The following is a 22,450-nucleotide window of genomic DNA, read 5'->3' on the forward strand; positions in this document are numbered from 1 at the left end:
CCAGTGGAGCTTTCAAGAGTTACACATTTGTTAAGCATAGTGTATCTGTGCATTAATGAATCTTAGTAAAACACACAGCTACTCTGTGAAGGCTTCTGAAGGTTCTTAGAGAAATTAGTGAACAAATACCAAGTAGATTGTAGATCACACCAGACAGGTCATGGCTGACATAGATTTGAACACAGAGCACCATCTAAAAATTGAGATAGTAATAGACAACTGCAAATTTATTTAGACATGGTCCAACTAAACTCCACATAGTGAGCAAAGCCAATAATAGCTGTAATCGCAATGAAAGATGATTCTATGAAATATTAACTCAAAGGAATTGAATACAAATACATGGCACACTTTCAGGATTTGTATTTGTAAAACAATATTGCAAACCATGTAGAATATGTCCTTCCTTTTCACAATCAAGTATCTATTACTGCACTTCAGCAAAGCCAGCTGTGAAACTCCTAAAGTTTCCACATTTGCACAAGCCAGGTCATGGTATTGCAATATGCTTATTTTATTATATTTTATTTGTTTATTACACTGAAAAAAAATTATAATATTCAAATTTATTGAATAATACATAAGCATACTGTTTGGTGTTGCATGTATCTTGTATTTCATTTAAAGTTTATCTATTTATAGTTAATGTCTATACACTGGGAGCATGAAGTCAAATGTCTTATTTTTGTTAAAGGGGTATAAACACAAAGGACTGTAACCTCAAACATTACTGATGTTTATCAAACAACTAAACTTTAATTTAGAAAATCAAATGTCTCGAAAATCAAGAGTCTCTCCGAATAAAACAGTTACTGACTGAAACAGATGAAGTCTTGAATTTCCTTTTAGACACAGATACAAGCTAGCATGCACCACATACAGGACAACCAAAACATCCCAAAGGAGACCCAAAACGCTGCAAAAGCCTCCACGACAAGCCCAGACAGAGTTTGCAGACTGTTGTCAGACGCTATTAACTCGCTGCGAGGTCTGATGGTGAGCAGAGCTAAGTGATGGCATACGTACTGGAATTCAAAGTCTTCCAGATAAGACTGCATGAAAGACTTGCTTTTTTTTTTTCATCTATATGCATGCTGCGGTCTATTTCCACCTTCTTGCAGATAGGAGTTTCAACTTGCTATGTTTTGACCCAGACTGAAATATGTTTATTTGTTTTCATTGTCAAATATAGATACATTTTTCTCTGTCTGCGGATATTTCTGCAGGCTGTTATTCCCAAACCTAGACTCTGTTTTAGATAAGTGTTGAGAGCATTCTGGCCCACCAATAATAAAAGCTACTATCTACCATCTGTTGTACTTCGGAACATCAAGCTAAACCCATCCAGAAAGAGATCTATATCTTTCAGCTGGCTTGATGGATTTAGATGTGACAAGGTGATAAGAAAACGGTCAGCTGTGACGTATTTCACAACAGTAACGAGTGTTTTTACAGGATCTTATCGTCTCTTAAACTACTGAACACCGCACTGCAAACAATTTATATAAGCAAAAATAAGTTTTCGTTTCAGCTGTGACACAGACCAGCCACAGAGGCTTATTTAAGGAGAGGATATGTGGCACTATAAGGGGGGGGGGTTAAAGGGTTGTTGAGGATTTTCTGTCAATTCTGTCAAGAGCCATGGAGTTTATAGGCTACATTTTGTGGCAAGATGGCAGTCAACACCATTTAGCTTTACTTTTCCGAAAATGAGGACAGAGTTCAGCAGGAGCACCAGCAACAAGCCATCCAGTCAATGACAGTCCACTAAGAACACCCACAGTTCCTCCCAAATTTTGCAGATAATTACCATGGGTGGCATTGAGAAAGCCAAGTTTACCTAACTTTAAACAAAATAATTCCTATTTATCCCTGAAAGCCACTTATCTGTAGTAAACACCCAACGGGGGAGGGAGTTTCTGTACATTTCAATCAACAAGTAATCTCAGACGCTTTAGTTGCTCGAGTCACAGGGTTAAGACAGCATGACTTACACCAGCAGACTCACAAATACAGCACATGCTGCTTAAACCTATTATTGCCCTTCTGTATTTTAAGTTTAAAAAAGTGAAATAGTGCAACTCTTGCATGCGTTCATGTACACTCGCATTCAATAGGATATAAACAGAGTTTGTAATTAACTCAATGGTTCAGCATCCAGGTTGTTCAGCCCAAACCACCGACCCTGCATTTCTTTGACAATTGAAGATGCCTTTTACATTACTGTAGTATTACTATAATTACTACATTCAACTAAAAAGCTGAGCTTTTTCAGCATTTGTTTAGAGGGACTGGTTTTAGAAATCTTGTCTGTTGTTCCAGTTCAGTAGTTTACTGAAATGAAATGACTTAATATTCAAATGTGTTGAATAGGACTGTGCATGTACATCTTCTAGCTTGGAGATCATAAGACTATTTTTGAATCATTTCCACTCAGGATGGACTACGTTTTTGTTTAATTGCATTGCTGCTTATTCAAAGATCAAAGCTGATATTAAATAAATGCCAGATCATCAGCAGCAACTGACTGGTCCTTATCACACTGGTTTAATAAGGTTGAACCTTAGAACATTTATGAACAGCGTTTTTTTTCAAAGTTTGCTATGGAAATACTCCCCCAGTGATGGTTTACTTTGCTAAAAAAAATTTAATAAAAAAAGAATAACCACGTCCTAGCAATCATTTGTGCTATATGATGAACCTGAAAAACCACTTCACCTATAACTTCAGGTCCAAAAGAAAGAGAGAAAAAAAAACAGACCGGTCTAACTACCGCCTTTTTTTGTATCAAATCACATTAACTAGAAAACAGATTTGGGTTCTGTGAATATCGGACTCCTCCGCTTACCTGATCTGGGACTTGAAGGTAGAACCTGATTTGGTCCGATTTGCCGGAGTTGAAAAACTTTATGCACCTCGCTGCATGTGTCCATCTCTCCGAGTCCTGATCCGCACAAACATAGAAAAACGCAGCACCTTAATAGCACACTCATTTTAGAAAATATCCTTATTCATCTAGAGAACATGGAGCTTCTTGGAAGTCAGGGTTCCTTCTTCACACATATGCAGACAGGTATCGGAAGAGTACACATTTCAGGTTACAGAAACGGACTTAAACCGCGATAGAGATGGTTTCTGTGCGACTCAGACTTAAATCCAGAAACGATTCAAAGTTTCTGCGGACTCCGAAATCGCATGCTGTCCAAGTTGACTGGACAGACAGCAGAGGCGGTACCACCGGGTTACCTGCGAAGTGGCGGGTCGTTGAGTCTAATGGCGCCATCTAGTGGACACCAGGTTTTATCATTTTCCCCATCGCACAAATCCAACTTCATGAAAAACGTCAAATGATCGGCTTTGATTAAGCCATAAAACCCACAGAACAAACGCCTCGATTTAAGCCAACACCTAGCTTGCACATTTTCTAACATGTTTGACACATGTTAAGAGTAATAAACTTTAGCTAATGGTGATTGTTCAAAATCAAAGTTACAATTTAAACCAAACCAATAGTTAAGTGTTCAACATAAGATTTAGAAAAAAGCATAAATGTAAAGATTGCAAAGTTGGACACACAAGTTATGTTTTATGTAAAAAAAAAAAAAAAATACTGCTACTTATCACAGTACAGGTAGATGAAAGTAAAGCAACTTTAAAATCATCAACAGGACATGGAAGAAATCAGAACAGTAATTTTGTTTTAATTTTTTTATTTTTAAAACCACACAAACATCCACGTAAAAAAAACAATGCAAAGAGGAAACGTGCATATAGCCCATACAGACTACAGAAATACACAGGACATCATAGTTATGCAGCGGTTTGGCTAAATCGAGGCCTGCTCAGCTCATCTCCCAGTTCCTTTACAGGCCGGGACAAGTGCAATACCTACAGAACAACAGCATTGCCACCGATCCCCACCTGAATAGGACAGGACATCTCAACAAACCCAAGCAGGACAGCAAGCGGTTTCCCTCAGAAGAACGTGACCCGTCAGCGTAATCAGTTTTGCATGGATTTGCACAGCACACATCTGTTAAAGCTGAATGCAAACCAGCAAAACTGACCAGGCGACGAACAGATTTGACGTCGACTACACAGCCCAGGCTGCGAGAATATACAGTTGGAAATACTTCAAGTGCTTACATTGCAGTAGATATGGGGACAAACACTACCTGCACTATAAGCACTTTAGTACTGCAGAAACTGTGGTCAGTGGATGAGAACCAGCAAGCAAGCCTGGTGCTTCTTATAAACTGTTTGCTTCGTATTGTGCAATGATGCTCTTGATGTTGACACCCCAAAAATCATGGATTTAAAAACAGGTGTAGAGCAAGCAGGCCATCATCAGTTTTGCATAGATTTGCACAACTCATCTATTCTTGTAGTGCAACTATGCAAAACTAGCAGTGAACTGCAAGATATTTTTGCCCAATTAGTAATTAGTACTGACTTGGCGGTGCATATTACAGCCCCTTATGCCAGAAGGAGCACTTAGGGCAGTAGGTGCTAGTCTATTTCACTATCTGCACTAGATGCACCTTAGCACAAAGACAGTACTTCAAGTGACATTGTAGCAAAACAAAATTTACAAACAAGTGTCTGTGTATTGCTGTAAGTGCCTCCACTGCAGTAGGTATCACATATTACTACCTGCACTGTAAGCACTTTGACAATGCACAGACGGCATCACTGCTCCCCAGCAAAACTGAGAAGCTCCTAACTGTCCACAGCATGGGCTTCAGCACCTCGTGGTGGATCTGAAATGGGAAAGTGAAACAAAGAACACAATTAGGACAACTCAGATTTCAAGGCGACGCAACAGAAAACCTATGGGGACACGTCTAAAAGGAACAACAAGGTCTAAACGCCATCATAGGCCGTGGTGTTTTGACTGTTGTAGACTAAGAGCAACACGAGGTCGCTGAAAACATGAATGAGCAGCGCCGCTGCTGCGCATGCGCGGAGAGCCAAAGCCGTTCACCCCTCCCCCACATCTTCTAACATGGCGCCTCGAAGTGCGCCAACGTTAGCACTTCAAACGACTTTAAATCAGGCGAGCTAATACAGCATTTTGTGTTAAAAGTATGAAAATTACTTCACGGCTCCGTACCGTTTATGTACCGACCAAAACGTGGGTTGTGGTTTTTCGGTCGCCATGAGGAAAAATTATAAACAAAACAAGGCTGTGGTTCGTGTCGGAGCAGCACCCGCAGGTAGCTTAGCTGCTACGAAATGCTGTTTGCTTGATTAAAAGAAAAAATAACTTCCAACATCCATTACAGTTACAAATGGAAGTGGTGCGGGGTGATGTGAGGTATTAGAGGAAATAAACTGGTTATCTTAATATTAAGACAGCCAGCGTTTAGTTAAACACGAATTAGCCGCTACTGAACTAGCAAACACGTTTAAAAATAAACCAAAAACCACGTGTGCCCTTTTCCCATTTGTTTGGTCGTCCTTACTCTACATTTTGTATCAACTTCTACCTTCTAAGTGAAGGGTTTTAGATTATCGGTGTAGTTTACTAGTATACTGATGCGCACAGGCTAGGCTAGCTAAGCTAAAACGCGCGGCCTAGAGCTGCCCCATGTGCTGCTGCTTTGTTCTGGGGGGCACTTTAACTCACACACCACTGCACTCGACACTCAGCCGCAATTTGAGCACATTTTTACAAACTAACTTTACACATGCCGCACTCGTGTCTTTGAGTGCATTCTGCTCTAATAGAAAGGCCGGGTATTTTTCCACGCCGCTCGCAGCCGAGAAAGCTCCACGCCGCTTTTTCAAATCTCCCTCATTCCCTCAATGGTGGAGCTGAGGGGGCTGCCATGCGCCTCACGCTACTCTGTTTTCATCGCCAACACGCCATTTAGACTGCGTGTTTATACTTACACTACACCACAAGCAAGAAAAAGCAAGTAAAAGGACCACAGTGCACAACACTGGGGATTTATTTCACTAAAACATGCGCTCAGACTCGACTTCCTTACCGATAAACATGCGCTCCACTCACCAGCCGAAATCCACCATCTTCGCTCACTTGCTCGGGCTGCCGTGCTGGTCTCACGCCGACAAAAGAGGCGAATAAAACCGCTACTATCCCGAAAACTTCTCAAACTGCGGACAAAAACGAAGCATAAAGTAGAGTCGGAACCGACACAGAGCACATTTGGAGCCCAGAGATGCTTCTTAGAAATGATTGCGGGGTTAAGAAAGTGGCGCGAAGGCGACCAGTTGGTAACCATGTGGGTGAATGAAGGGCGGCTCCCACTGAACGTAAATATCTAGCTACAACCCCCAACTCCCCCTATTAGCATACATAAACTACGGCACTTCCGACATGTCTCAGCCAAACAGGCTCTTTTCTGAAGGAGGCAGAGGAACGGACAGAAATAAAACCTCTCTATTGGAAAGCTTTTAATTAACAATAAAAAAGAAAGTAAACTCAGTACGCGTTTCGACGGGTATTTAAACTCCACTGAAAAAAAAGAATACATATACAATCTTATTCTTAGAATTTAATTTGATGTAAAGCAAATATTACAGAAGGCTGAACCTAATTAGAGCTTATTTAGTTCTTCAGCTGCCGTGTGTGCAGCTGGAAAATCAAAACAATTAATTAACCTGTTGCTGCTTCGCCACTAATTATAATTACCCAACATTGTCTTATTGGTGCACATTACACAGTGCTGCTCATAAATTAGTAAAATACTTTAAGCCTCAAACGGAGACAAAAACTGTATTTGGTTATTTTACTATAAAGTTCGTTGTTTTTTTTTTCTTCAAGTTATTTTATTGAGATTTACAACGTTTGCTTGGTCATTATTATCTGTATATTTTCTGTTGTTCTTTACAGGGAGTTAGATCTGTACTTGCAGTTTTTCTGCACCATTACCCAAAAATAGAAAGTATTAATCAGAGCAATTGATCTGGAATTAACCCTGGTTAGAATTGTATTGGTTCTGAGATTATGCATTGAAACAAATTGTAATGTTGTTTTATATTTTTTTAAATAAAAATAAAACAGAATAATAGTGATTTTAGATTTTTTTTTTAATCTAACTTTCAAGAAAAGTATATATTTTTTTTTACAAAAGAATAACAAATTTATGCAAATAGGAGGAAGCTGTCAATTTGCTCAGTCTGCTTAGTTTAAGCACCGAAACAAAACGTCTGCAAAACTGTTCTGTAAAATTTCTAAGAAAAAAAAAATTAACTTTGAAAAGGAGAATTTGTTGAAAACAATTAATTTAAGCTAACAGTAGTTATGTTTCTCTGTGTTGAGTTTAGTTTTTGTGGAGGGTTTTTTAATTTCTTCTTCAGAAATGTTCAAAGTAATTTCCACACACTAAAACTACCAACACATTGGTTTGTATCATTAATAATCAAAATATTTTTTTAAAGATATTTTCAAAATGTAAGACATGATAGAACTCAGAGAAATTCAGAGAATTTTAACTTTTCTCTGTAGTTAAAATAAACAAGCTTGATGTTTCAGAGGTTTCACAAGCAAACGTGTCAAACCACATCAGAAGCAAATACTGCAGTAAATCCTATGCTGATGCTTTCACATTCAAAAAAAAAAAATTGTGTTTATATCAACAAACTATTTTTATCGATATTAGAGGCATTTGAGAAACAAAATAATTGTTTACAGTAAGTGTTTGTAGTTTTGAATTGTTTTAATTATCTGAACGTGTGGGGAATGTTAGCTCTGAGCTCTTTAACTTTATTCAAATTTTCTTAAACTAAATGAAAATAGACGTGACCCTGATTCAAATCACATCTTTAAAATCCGCTCAACCACATTAAGACAGTTTTAGACATTTAAAAAATGCAAAAGAAGCACACCTTATCCACATTTCATTGTGGTTACTTCAGTAGCGACTGAAGTAACCAATGCAAAAGAAGGATTGTAAATTGCAATCTTTCAAGGAGTTTAGCAACAATCTTCTTCTGCTGTATGGAAGTGGTAACATTTTACTGACTTAGTTCATACATTTATCAGGGGGTTATTTTATGTTATTTTTTAAATTTTGGATAAATTATCTACAGTTTTACTGAAGAAGACCTCTCCTAGGCCTTAAGAGGCCATTTGGCCATAACTTTTACTTCAATCGTAAATATGAATATTTAGATGTGTCCTCCCACCAACAAAAAGGTAACACCCTGGTGTGCCAGTAAAGTAGTGTCTCTAAAGATGTCTTTCATAAATATGGAAACAACCAAATAAATAACCAAAATAATTGTTTTCACAGGAGTTGAATAACAAAGAAGTCACAGATGACCAAATTACCGTCCACATACCGTCCATAATCTCCCCGTTAAGCAGAACCACAGGGAGATTATTATCATAATAGTGGTTGGATGAAATGCATTAGAGAGATTTCACTTGGACAGGAAGTGTTTGCGAGTATGTGTTGTGTGTTTAGCACTTCAGACTTCATGTTTTATAAATAAGCAAACAACAAAATATTCTGCAAGAAAAGGCCTGCTGCTCAAGGTTTCTGCTACTGAAAAGCCTGTTGAATTATGAATTAAATCTTTAAAAAGAATTAACATATTACAGTATATAATGTGGCCAGCAGAGGGAACCATCAAACTAAATACTGTACTGCAATGACACGATTATTGTGAACGGTAAGAGGAAATTCTTGCTTCCCTATCACTGAGGTTTCAAATTGGTTAGTTTTGCCACAGTGGTCAGCAAAGGGAATGAAAAAGCAGGTGCCAGGCCGTGTGCCACGGGTTTTATATTCCCCATTCAACACAGGCTGGTGGTCAATTAGGTAAGATAAAGACCGATCACAAGATTTGGTCGACTTTATCGAGAAGTCTGCATTAAACTCTAATCCCCAGTCACCTGACACTGACAGAGAACTGGACAGCAGCTCGCCCCGACTGCTCTTCTCCACTCCACACTGTGGGAGTGGGAGCGCTCAGTCATGACCCCCAACCCCCTACACAAAGCCAGTAGTTCCTCTGCATATGGAAGTGAGGTGGGGGGTGGGTGGACACGGGGAGGTTGTAGACTTCACATCATCCCATGGGGTCAGATAAAAGCTTACAGCTCTCCTTCTTTAGACCTCCCCCTCTGCCCTGAGCGCCGGCTGCTCTGCACAAGTGCTGTAAAAGATTTATCGGCAAACCCTAAAGCAACTTTTCAAGATAGTTTAAATGTACTTAATGCAAGTAGCACATTCAGACAAGACATGACATTGATATAAATACATATTAAAAATGTATTTTATCTTAACAAAGAGTGTTTTTTTCCAGATTTGAAAGACAACCAAAAAACAGGTAACAGTTTTTAATGCAAGTATGTACTTGATATCCAAAACATCCCCTCAGATAGCTTGAGCACTTCTTCCCCTCCATTCTAAAATGGCCCACCACATAAGCCCCTCCCACATCAGGGGCCGTGAGCCCGGGGGTCTCTGTTTTGTTCTTCCTATAGAAGCCTGACCACTATTGTCTCAGCACGACCCCAGGGTCAACTGAACTCACCTCGCCCGGCCACGACCCATTCAGATGTGAAGCTTCACATGGGATAAAACCATCTCTAAAGGATCCTTTAAGGCGAGGGGGTGGTCAGACGCTCGCGCACACACACAAACCTACACACACACACACACACGCGCGTTCACATTAAACAAACACACCACCTTGGATCAAATGTGCTGCTTTAATGTATGAAAAAAGCAATGTTCAACTCACTCACTTAACCAATTTTCTGTTCAGATTACTGGATAAAATAATCGGAAACAGAGCAAGACTTTTAAAGTGGCTGCAACAGGGAAGGTAGTTACAGAAAGTCATAATGAAGTCATCTTTGACACATTTTTTCTTCTGTTCATTCAGATGCATCACCTTTAAAAGGGGAAAATTACATTTTGCTGCAGGACAAGAATGAGGCCATGCATCCCAGTCAGCTGCAGCTTTCCAGTTTACTGTTCATAGTTCCTACGCAGCCTGAAGGGCTGGAAATGTGTTTCAGTATTTTCTCGATATAGACTTCTATGAAAAAAGGAAAGAGCAATTTAAAACTATTTGTGTTCTCATTGTCCGTCCTTCCTTCCTTCTTTCTTTTCTCCTTCCTTCCTTGTTTTTTTTCCTTTTTTCTTCTCTTCTTTGTTCTTTGCTCCTTCCTTTTTCCTACCTTTATTTTTCCTTCCTTCCTTCCTTCCTTCCTTCCTTCCTTCCTTCCTTCCTTCCTTTCTTCCTTCCTTCCTTCCTTCCTTCCTTCCTTCCTTCCTTCCTTCCTTCCTTCCTTCCTTCCTTCCTTCCTTCCTTCCTTCCTTCCTTCCTTCCTTCCTTCTTTCCTGCCTTCCTTCCCTCTTTCTTTCCTTCCTTTCATTCTTCTTTCTTTACTTTCTTCCTTTTTGGTATCTTTCTTGCTTTCTCCCTTCCTGTCTTCTGTTTTTCTTTCCTGTCTTCCTTCCTGCCTTCCGTTCTTTCTTTTGCCTTTGTTTCTTACCTTTTTCTACCTTCCTTTCTCTTTCTTCCCCTCTTCCTTCCATCCATCCTTCCTTTGTTCCTTCATTTGTTTGATTGTTTCTTACCTCCTTTCTTTTTACTTTCTTTCCTTCTTTCTTTAATTCCTTCTTTCATTCCTTTCTTCCCTCCTTCCTTCCTTTGTTTGTTTGTTCTCCTTCTCTCCTCCCTCCCTCCTTCCCTCCCTCCCTACCTGTTGATGTTGAATCTATGAAAGCATGGATCTTCTACATGATCACAGGAACCCTGTCTGTGCTCAAAATTTACAGCCACACAATAAATTCAATAAATAAATTGAATACAATCAAGGAGTTTATCTTTATCTCTGAACAGAAACAGCTGAGCTCAGCACAAAGACTCTCCTGTTTGGCGTCTTGCTGTCAGAGACAACAATGTCCCCGGAGGAAGGGAAGCTCATGGAGGCTGACAGGTTGAAAATGTGCGCCATGATGTGGCTGAAGGAGCATGAAACATGTTCACTCATGAGCGCCTCGCACATCGCCACGGGAGACAGAGCGACAGTTAAATGAGTGTTTTTACATAAATAAGTTTTCTTTACCTGAGCTGGTGGTTTGAGAGCTTTTAGGCACAACACACACATGTGCTGCTCTGCCAAGAAAGCACTTCAATTGTTCAACTCAGTCATGAGTGAGAAAGTTAAGTGAGAACAGGACAATATTTTCTTTCCCTCTCATATCACACAATTTTGTTTCTTTTTCTTAAAATTGCACCAACGAGGGAGGCGAAAAAGCATTCCAGGCAGTGAATAATTTACATTGAACTACAGTTTTGTTCACATTTTTACCTGTTGAAAACTATTCAAAATTATAATTTTGACTACAAGACGGTAAAGCACCTTTTGATGAATAAGAGGCATTTTTCAGTTTCTAATTTAATCAACATTTCCCAAGAAATTATTCACCGAGATAACAGAACCAACTGTACAAAAGTCTTGAATCATTTTTTTTAATCTCTCCTCAGCAGCCAAACATCTTTGTAATATTTTAGAAACAGTCTTGTTCAAGTTTTCTTCAGGATTCCTGAAAGTCTTGGAGTCTTTGGAGTTTTGTTTTGTTTCACTCTTGATGTGTCCACTTCCTGCTTTCAGATAAATAATTTGATTTGGGTTTTTTTGAACAAATGAACTTTTCATTCTTATTATTCATAATTTCATAACTGCTTACAACCTGTCTACGTATTTTCTACGTAGCTCTTTGTTGCAAGAAAATATAGTTATGCGACTCTAGTAAATGTTAACCTTGTTTTAGTTTAATCCCAAAGCCTCCTCCTAGGCAATGAATGGAAGTAAGGGCACTGCAATATAAAATCTTCACAAATCTTATCTTAAATTCACTGAAACTATGTATTTTGTGAATATTTTGATGTTTATTTATATAAAATATTTAGGAGAAACAGAAAGATCAATCAGAAGCCATCAATCAACTTTAAAAAGGCTTTTAATTTAAAGGATTTAGCGCTGAGTTTAACTTTCCTGAAACCTCATACAATTTGACAACAACATTTAGACACATTTAGACATTGTGTAAACAGTAATCTTTCAGAAGAACATTTTTTTCCTGTCCCAATAGACTGAAAAGTGCTAAAGACAAAACAATTTGACTGAAAAAAAAACAGTTTTTAGTGTCAACAACGTGATTTCCTGAAGCACTGTTGAAAATAGACCAACTGAGGAATTATGGATTTCTTGTTCTTTTGTTTCTTTTTACATCTGGTGTATCTTCTTTTGTGCACTCTATAGCATGTTGTGATGGTAAAAGGACTGACTTGATCTGGACTGAACTGAACTAAACAAGTACCCTAAGGAAGTTAAAAAGACCTCCAAAAACTGCCAATAACTTTGTGGCCACTTTGAGAGATTATTAGAAAGTCTGGCCTCTTAGGTTTAATCTATAAGGAAAACACGTTTTCTTAAACAAAAACCACAAAGTTCTTTTAAAAGCAGTGCCGGGACTTTAACTCTGAATATAAATATTATTGACCTCCAAAACTATGGATGAGTTGTTGTCATGGGTAACACGTTGTTGCATATAACAGTCATAATCTAAGCATCTTGTTAATTTTGTGAGCACCAGAAAAGGAATGTCCTGCAAGTTCTGCTCTGATTCATGTTTTCATCTTATCTTTATCATGTGTTTACACAGACAGAAGGCAGAGCTGTAAAATTTACAAACTTAATTATTAATTTAAAGACTGATTTCTAATTTACTTTATTAAAGATTATTGTTCACTTCACAGCTTTTCAGACAGGTTTACACAAAATGTTTTTTGAAAAAAAAAATAAAAGTAGCATGTTTGAGTGCAATATTCTTCTGTCAATAAGTTATAAATGTATCAATAAGTTAAATAAAACACAGTTAAACCTGCCACAGATGGTGACAGAAAAAAAAAACATATTATAATAAATAAAGCTGTTTACTCTGTTAACCATATCTAAGGGACTACATCTACTGAATGACATGCTAAGAGCCTGTTTTCCGCAGAGATTGTCTCAAATCCTTCCACAGTATTTTGTGCATTTGTTCCAGTGTTGCTAAGCAAAAAGACAGGTGTCTCTGCAGGCCATAAAAACAGTGCAATCCAGCTTTTAACACACACGACTCACATTAGCTTAAACTTGACAGCTGGAGTAGTGTTGTATTTCAGAAGAAGTCATTAGAGGAGCTTATTAGACTTTGTAGTAGACGTTGGTGGGGCTCTGAGGCATTATCTCCTGAACTATATACACAGGAGGGCCATATTCGCCACTCACACGCTCGTAGTGACGGCAGATCACACTTTCGGAAGGCCGCAGAGGGAAGACAACCTCGCTGCGGTCTGAGCCGTCATTGTCGCTGCTAAAGCTGTCCCGCTTTGGCACAGCCAAAGTGCTGAGGGATACGGAGGCAGGCGGCTGGTGCTGCTGCTGCCGCTGGCGGTCAGGAACACGGCGACGTTGATAGTACCTCCACAGCACCACTGAAACAACTACAATGACCAGCAGGAGGCTCAAGCTGCAGGAAATGACCCACACAATGAGTCCTGGCCCAGACGCGTCAGTCTGTCCGGCTTCAGAACCCACATCTACCATGGGACATGGAGAAGAGACAAAAAAACAAGTACATCAGAGGGAGAGCATGTATGAAGCAGAAGTTTCAGGATTTTACTTTATTCACCCCAAAAAATAAACATGACACCAAAGGTTAAAGGTCTCAGTAGTTTTTGTTTGATAATTAAACAAAAAGCAAATTGCTTTTGACAACTTTCAGAAAATGGAACTTGCTGTCTGGAGTTCAGTAAAAGTCAGATAAAATGTGGGACACATGCTGAGTTTCTGTTGGATTCATAAATGCCACCTCTAATTAGTCTCTGTTATTACAGCTGAACTCTGATAAAACGTGATGACTGTAATGAAGCCACAACTGGATATTTTAGCCACCTTGGTACACGTCAGCCTAAGAAATCGGGCTTAGAGTTGAATTTAGGTATGGGTTTATCACAGCTCCATTAGAATCGAGCATCATAAGCAACAAGTGATTCTAAACTGCTCTTATCATTTAAGCAACTCAGACTTATGGTTTAAAAGAAAAACTGAACTGGGGATTATTGATTATTGTTTATAAATTTGTTTAGGCTTACCTGGATTACTGTAATTATTTCTTTATCTGTTTTCACAAATCAGTTTTAGCTCAACTTCAGAGTCAGACAAGTGAGTGAGTCCACTTCACTCCAGTTTTAGCTTTTTTGCAAATGTTAGCACAACTTTTCAGGGTTCTAAATAGATAATCTCCATAATATATAGTTGTCTGAGAGTCTCTTGGACTCTTGAATCTTTCCTCTTTCTCACACACTGGCTGCCCTGCAGGGTTTGAGCCTTCAAATTAGTGGCACCTACTTCTATCTATTAAATGAAAAGACACCGGCAGCTCATAAAAAGTAGCTGCTGTACCCTCAGATTTATGTCCTCATTGTTTCTGAATTTTAAAATCAATTGGAATAATTTGTATGTTGATTTTAATCATACTATTCTCTTATTTTGTGTGAATTACGTCTGTGCTTTTATCTGTGGAAAGTACATTATAAATAATTCTTATCTTTACTTACAAGCTAAAATTGGCATCAGCCACTAAAAAGCTATTTTTCGCATCTCTAATTAATAAAGCACACATTCAAATGGATTTGATTTAAATATCCAAGATTTTGCTGCAAAACAGATTTATCATACTTTCTACATTCTTGCCTTTTGAGAAGACATCCTTGGTCTTGGTCTTTGGTGGTGCAGGTGGGAACCTGGTTGGTGACTCCTGAAGCGTTAAAAGTGAATCAGAGGAGTCTGGAATATAAAGCACATCACATGGAGCACATTAGAAAGAGCACACACGTCTTCAGATGCACTGTGTAGGTGGGTTTATGTCACGTAACGAGTCGGTGAACATCACTGAAACCACAGTGATGTCGTTCCTGTGGTTAGTCATTATTGTTTCACGTCAGTGTGTAAGTATAAAGAAAAAACAAAAAGAGGTAAATGCAGACTTGGGTCAAATAGAAGTGGAAAAAAAGAGTTTCTAACCCAATCAAGCCACAGCAAAGTTCTGCTTTCAGTCATGACTGGGACTTTAATTTTTCTTGCCTGGAAAAATTATAATTTTAAGCACCTACACAAGGATAGAATAGTTGGCGAAATGAAACCTGTTCTGATATGACTTAAATGTTATGATGTTTTTATTGAATCAACATAAAATAAAGTGTTTCTAAAATAAAATAAATGTTATTGTGCCCATTTGCAGCCGAAGGTCAGTTTGTTTACAGTTTGTTTTCCAAATGGATTTCTAAAGCTAAAATTACAAAGGTAGCTAATTATATAACAAGCAAGAAAAAAAGAAAGAAAAAAATATGGACACAAATAATAAAACATAAAATGAAGAAAAGTACTGACCAGAATGGGATGTGTACACTGATGTGCATCTAGGTTAACAAAATTACAGAAACGTTTTTAACAGAAGAACAAAAATCCCTAAAATAATTTAACCATTTTATAACAGCAAAGCTGGGCCCTTTTAAATAAATAGAAACATTTTGTAAAAATATGTTCAGCATTCTGTTGACTTATCTGTTGACATATTTTTTGTGTTTCGACTCCTGCTGAGGTTGGTTTTACTCACCACACCTGGAATAAAGCATTCAACACAAAGTCACTTTTACAAAAGAAAGCATAAAACTTTCAAAGCTTTAAAAATGTTACATGTTTCTTTAACTTCACAAGGTTGCCCTTGGATTGCTTATAATCTAAACATACAGAAAATGAAGTGTTATCTTAAAGTCCAAAATAACCATTTAAAGGTTAATTTGTTCCATCAGTGAAGCTTCTGACAGTAGAGGAGAATAATCAGTCAATATTCAGCAATACCCAAATCATTTTTTTGTATGACTAATCAAACAGAAACATATATTACATGGGGGTTTTTTTTTGTTTATTTTTAATCCAAAAAAACCAAGAAGTCTGACAGAAAACCAGTCAGTAATTCTGGAGTTTCTATTTATTTATTATTGTTTATTTACAGCGCTGTAAATACATTTCATATTTCTTCTCATTTTGCTTTTGATAGGTTTATTTTTGTGCTAACCTGCAAAGAATCAGCCAGAGACAGAGATTAGTTTTCTTTTCTTTTCTGCAGAACAGGAGAATTGAAAGCAGACGCGACGAATCGCTGTCAAACACTGTCTGGAATCAATTCTGCCAGATCTTTCTTTGCATTTCTCTTTATTGTATAGAAAAAGGAGGTTGGGCTTCTCTTCACACAGTCACACAGAGAATTGACCAACCGTCTTTACATTCTGGAACCTTCTATGGACATGCCCTTACAAGGGCATGTGACTGACCACAACTAATCAATTACATATGGAACTAATAACACATGAATGTTTTAACGTTTTTAGCTTCCAGGCAAACATCCTAAACAAAGTTAATAATATACTACAAAAGATTAATAAAGTACTACAAAAGAAAGAAGTTAAGTAAACATAAAAAAGAATAATAATATGAGAGTAATAATATAAAAAGAATAATATGAAAACATAACTTGTAAAATAAACTCATAAGTAAATGAACAGGAGGATAATTTTTCTAACAGCTTTCTTTTTACTCTTATGTGTTTTTGAGCTTCAAACAAACTATTATATCACACGAAGATAACCCAAACACAAAACGTAGTTTTGTATTAATGATTTCGTTCTTTGAGGAAAATAGTTAACTTAACCAACCTGGCTCTATGTGAAAAATAATCATCCTCAAATCTAATAAGGGGTTGTGCCACTGTCAATAGTTTGATAGTTGACCACAACTACCATCAAGCATTTGCAGCAGCATTCAACGAGTCTTTACTGTCACTGTGGCTTGTTGAACTCCCACAGCATTAGAAATGGCTTTAACTCCTCCCAGCCTGATTCATTGATTCTCACCTCTTTCTAGATTTCTAAAAAAAATCAGCGCACGTTTTGCTTTTGAGATCTTTTTGTCTGCTTCGTGATGCCTGACAGAGTCTGTTGAATTATTTCTTAATTTTACATTAACCAAGCTTGTGTGTGGCTGGAGAAACTGAACCAGCTTGACAAAAAAAAACAACAATAGCATCAGAATTAAACAAGAGATGCAACTACTTTTTACAGCACTGTAAAGAACATGTTGGTTGAATGTTTTTAATGAGAACTTAATTTACCACTTCAAAACAATAAAACCTTTAAAAAAATCCATAAGTTGTGCTGTTATTTTGTCATTTGTAGAACAAACAAAACATTATGACTACTAGTTCAGCTCCCACTGAAGCTACCTGTATATAGTTGTAAGTTAGAAGGATGATTGTTAGTTGGTGTAATCCATACAATATATGTGGTTCATATTAGACTTCTAAAAGGTTATGACCACTTTATGTTGCTAATATTTTAAGCATGCAGTAGTGACGAGAAACTGGAAAATCCCTGTATCTGAGTGACACGTCATCATGGCAACAAATAACTGACTTCTCTTTAACATTTGTACAAACGCCATTGAAAAGAATTTGCATGTTTTCACTATTTTGAGAAATTGAAAGCTAATTTACATGTTGCTCAAAGAACCTGTAGCTGTTTCCTCCAAAATGACAGAGCTGATAATTCCTGATATTTCTTATTTGCACAAAAACAGAAAACATAGCGTCAGTAAAATGTTCAGTCTATTTAAAAAATGCATAAGCTGTACTGGAGTGTTTTGAAGGGGCTCCTTTAGGACCTCAACGCTCTGACATTTACAAAAGAGCACCAATTAAAAGCAGGGGAAAAAAACCCATCAAGTCATTGCGAACAATCTTGTCTTTTACAATTTGATGAAAATATTAAAAAGAAAGAATAATGTATCTCCGAGATGTGACGACTGTATTGTTTATGCAATTTTACTAAAGGGTGGGTATTTGTTTTTACACCCCTGCAGCAGCTTCAACCTGCAGCAAGAGGAAAAATGAGAGCCCAAAAGCCTCCATATATAAATCAATGCACGAGGCTCTGAGCATTTCCTTAAACATAAATCTATATCATGACCTTTGCATGAACAGCAAATAAACTGAAGCAGAATGTTCTGATTTATTTCCATTATAGATTTGTGATTTCTGCCTCCATGAGTTAACATTTCGGTTCCAGTAACATAACCATGCACCCTGTTATGTCTCGCTTCAGTGAATAATCATTAATTCACCACTGACTCTTATTTAAACTTCCCGAGCACACATTTTGATGTTCACTTGCGACGTAGCCACCCGAACATGTCTGAGTTTCGGTTTTACACGCACCATATGCTCAAGCAAATCCAGTACATCCGTGACGGCGTCCAAACCATTCTACATGACTCGCAACACGGCTAGAGATTAAAAACAAGATTTCAACTAAATCGCACAGTTAAACTTCTTTTTTTTTTTGGCAATAAAAAAGGTTTGTTTACACAAGTAATGTTTATAAACTCAGCATGAAATATTTTTGAGTTATCATCAGCACAAGAAGCACATGAAAAGCTGATTTTTCATCTCTAATGCGGATTAAATGAATAATTTATACAAATAACACTTCACATACCAGGGATAAAAATAAAAAAAAAAACAGGACAGAAAAATATACAGAAAGCTTGCATCTGTTTAATATCTAAGTAAGTGGTTTTCATGCAGCACAAGCATTTATACTGAAATGTTTCTTTACATATATGCTTATCTGATGAAAGTATGACAATATGAAACAAGGTGCTTTTCTGTGAACAATTCCTGACACAGTGAATTTAAAGTAAGCAGAGACATATTATGTGAGCCTATTTTATTAAAAACAATGTATTCAGTGCATGTGATAAGAGCATAAATTGACACAACTGAATGGTTATCTATTTTGGAATTAATATCAGGAGGAGAAATAGAAAAAGAGCTTTGACTGCAATTTCAAATGAGGGATAATACTGATAGCAGTAAGCTGCTCCTGGTTTAAACAAGAGATTGTTTTTAAAAAACTCAGTAATTCATGCTGACAATCTCTTTCTGAGAGAATGGCCCCATGATCAGATTATCGGAAATCAAACAGAGATGATATTATTGCATTACCAGTGTAACCTTTGAGAGCAAAACAACTGTTGCCATTTATTCGTTTGACTGCACAAATCCGGCTCTGTGCAAGTGCGTGAATGTGTGTGTGCACATCTTTGTTCGTGAACACTAAAATAAACGCATGCTGCTTACTCTGGCTGACTCTCAGCACCAGTTTCATGGATTTGGTCCTGCACACCCCTCCTTTGGTATTATCCAGCCCTCTCAGAGATCCTGTGGAGGTGGCTGGAGAGCAAAACCAAGAGACAAATGTTCAGTCAACTCAAAGGAATAAGCATAAGACACGACTTGACGGCAATTGATTGTTCCAGGGCAGTCTTGCATGATTCCCTCACAAGTGAGATGGTAGTTACATGTAAAGCCGCGTTTTGCAACACCCTGACCCCAATAGTGATTAAATATGTCTCAAGATATTCCAAGACAGTATCTAGAATTGAAATTTTAATGCAGAACTGCAGGATTAGGCTGCATTACTTTGAGCTGTGTGCAGCTAATAAAGTGGAAACTGAGGGTAATATTCTCATTAAACTGACTAACCAATGACTTCTGCTCTATGCGCAGCCTTGGCATAAAAATTGAGATGAATAAAACATTAATTCAGCCTTTTTTAAGAAGCAACTCTCATTGCAGAAACCCAACTTCCATTGAAAAAAAACCCCTCCTCTCTTAACACACACACACACACACACCCCCACACACACCCACACGCCCACACACACTCCAAGAACTCTGTTTCACCCCTGTCACTCACACACACATACACTTGTTAGGAGCATTTAGGTCAGATAACATTTCACAGGCTACAGGCCACGTTGCAGTGAAAGCTCCCATCAAATCTGCCTGATGCTGTAAAAGCCTTGAGTGATTTGGGGCATGTAAGCCCCTGGAATCACACGGGCCTCCCAAAGCCAATTCTGGCGTAGGAGCGTGGCGCGGCGGTGGGCGAGGCTACATGGTCGGGCTTGCTTTCTATCTCATGCATCACTTGCCACTGAGATGCTGCCTTAACCGACAGCGGTCCAATAACGAGGCCACGATGGTTTTCTTTTCTTTTCTTTTCTCTTTTTTTTTTGATCCTTACTCAAAGTGACAAACTAAGAGGGAGAGATGAGTATGATGTCCTCATCACACCCTGGAAATGAGAAAAAAGAAAAGAAAAAAAAGAGAAATGCTCTCGGACTGATTGAAGTGGCATTCCACCTGTAGGAGCCTCACATCTCCTTGACTTACAGGTGATGTAATAGTCCTTCCCCTTGAGGAACTCCAGGCCCCAGAGGTTTGGGCTGAACTCCTGAAACTTGAACGTGAACTTGACGTCCTGGTCAGGCTTGTCACAGTTCAGCAAGGGCGTGTCAGTCTTGGCCACGCCGCAGCTCTCCATCTGACTTTTGGTCACCAGGTAGACTTTGTAGAACTCCTCTGTCCTCCCTGAGGAGGGGTCAGCCCGGGGGCACACGATGTCCATCTTGTCCCCTATCTGAGGGTAGAGCACCAAACCCTGACCAGGAGTGAATCTGGGAAGGTAAGAAGCAAAGAGATCTACATTAACTCAAAATGAACTTTAAAAAGGCAGACTTTGATATAAAATTCTTTGCTCAGACTAATGAATCATACAGTAGCGGGGCTTTTAGCAGGATATCAACAGCCGAAGATCCATTTTTTTTCCCAAGTTCTTGAACATCTCAAATGAACCAATAACTTAGAAGCCTGAGATTCTTGAATTTATTTAGATCAGAAGTTACTTTTTTTCTGATTTTAAAGCATGATTGAGTTGCGGCAAGTTTATTTCAAAGAAATCATTTTGAAACTAAGAGTTTTCTCTGAACCTCTGATGAGGGTCTTCTATACTAAAAAGTTACAGAATAAATTTAGAAGTAAACAGTATATCTGCAGAATCAAAGAACTAAATCTAACACGCTTGACCAAGAAAGTCTTAGAAATGACTTTTAAAAATAATCTTTTAGAAAAGTTTTTATTATCAGATGCAACCCCGCAGCCAAATTTCACCCCTCGAAGTGCATACCAAAAAAAAAAAAAAAAAAAATCTTGATAGTAATAATAATAATTGCACAGAGAGGCACGAGTTTCTCATCTTCTTACTTTGAGTTGGAGCTGCTCCAGTGGATCGACTCCAGCGTGACGCCCCGGCAGGAGCAAACGATGGCGAGCAGGATCACGGCGCCGCAGCTCCGTGCGCGTCCCCCCATCACGGGAAAGGCACCGCGGGCAGACTATCATAAAAAGCAGCGAAAACTGTCCGGCATCTGTCGCCTCTGCATGTCTCCCGTGGATCCAGGTGAGCGCGGGGAACAACACATACCTGAGGACAACCCCGCCGAGTTACGAGTCTCCTTCTCCTCACCGCTGAGCGAGATGCTAAACATTGCGCGTAACTCTGGCCACAAAGTCATTCATGTGACGAGATGTGCGTAAAGTGAGGCGGGAGACTGTGCGAAGTGTTGTAGTCTGACCGACCGGGCCGCCCTTACACACGCAGCCTCTCTCTCATGCGTGGGAGAGTAATGGGGGAGCGTTGAGCTATTGGTCAATTTACTCACAAAGTCAGCGGAAGGTTATGAAGTAGCGTTTCAAAAGTAACACAGGGTTGTTTCGTCAAGCTCTGAAACCCTTATACTTTATTATTAAAGATCAAGCTTTTAAAAAAAAAAAAAAAAACTTTTAGGTAATCTTCCTAACTTCCCTCTGGTAATTGGACCAGCAGCCTGCAGACACTGAAACACTGAATTTATCTTTGTCTTCATTAAATGCATCAAATCTAAGATTCCTAAACCTTTTGGTGTATAAATGCATCACCACCATTGTCTACTTCTTTAAGACAAGATTTTCAAGATTTTTAAAAAATCTAATGTGTATAAAGTCAGAGATGGAGATGGCTTCATAGATGTTTCCATCACACCTGATACAGCTTCAGAAGAGCTGTGTAGGACAAACAGCATAAAGACAGGGGAGCTAAGCTTGTGGCAGCATATTAAAAAGACTGGAGGCTGAAATTGCTGATAATTATGTAAATGTGATTTCTTGGTTTTTCTAATTTCAATACATTTGCAAGATTCCACATTGTCATGATGGGATATTTGTGTGTAAGATTTTGAGAAATGATTAATTTGGAATAATATTGCAACATCACAAAATGTGGAGAATGAATAATTTCCGGATATAAATGGACTTTATCAAATATACATGTATATGTAAAAATATGACCAGTCACTGTTTGCTCCAATTACATCTGCAAGCTGCTAGGGTTATACATTTTATTCATATACAGAGACTGAGATTTTTCTATTAGCAAAATTACTCAAACTCTGTCACATGGGATGGAGAGTATT

The 22,450-nt window shown here is 38.3% G+C and overlaps 2 protein-coding genes and 1 long non-coding RNA gene across 3 annotated transcripts in view; all 3 read right to left on the minus strand.

Annotated features, from left to right (window-relative positions):
• The window catches only part of gpc5a (glypican 5a), a 125,826-nt gene extending 122,592 nt beyond the window's left edge, over positions 1-3,234 (minus strand). The window contains exon 1 of the mRNA XM_032561617.1: positions 2,849-3,234. Within this exon, the coding sequence (XP_032417508.1) occupies positions 2,849-2,993 (145 nt within the window). The 5' untranslated portion in view covers positions 2,994-3,234. The remainder of the gene's footprint in view (positions 1-2,848) is intronic.
• Positions 3,235-3,693: 459 nt separating this feature from the next.
• On the minus strand, positions 3,694-6,345 carry LOC116718220 (uncharacterized). Its single transcript, XR_004338898.1, has 2 exons — positions 6,017-6,345; positions 3,694-4,760 (listed from the first exon to the last, which is right to left on the minus strand). It is a non-coding gene; the product is annotated as an uncharacterized LOC116718220 (long non-coding RNA).
• A 5,591-nt stretch (positions 6,346-11,936) lies between these two features.
• Positions 11,937-21,591, minus strand: LOC116718178 (ephrin-B2a-like). The gene is made up of 5 exons (XM_032559881.1): positions 21,204-21,591; positions 20,334-20,617; positions 19,236-19,328; positions 14,735-14,827; positions 11,937-13,578 (listed from the first exon to the last, which is right to left on the minus strand). The coding sequence occupies exons 1-5, from the start codon at positions 21,308-21,310 to the stop codon at positions 13,184-13,186; spliced, it is 972 nt and encodes a 323-aa protein (XP_032415772.1). The 5' UTR covers positions 21,311-21,591; the 3' UTR covers positions 11,937-13,183.
• Positions 21,592-22,450: the final 859 nt, after the last annotated feature.

The sequence above is a fragment of the Xiphophorus hellerii genome, chromosome 4 (genome assembly GCF_003331165.1).
Source record: "Xiphophorus hellerii strain 12219 chromosome 4, Xiphophorus_hellerii-4.1, whole genome shotgun sequence".
In the NCBI taxonomy this organism is placed as follows: Eukaryota; Metazoa; Chordata; class Actinopteri; order Cyprinodontiformes; family Poeciliidae; genus Xiphophorus; species Xiphophorus hellerii.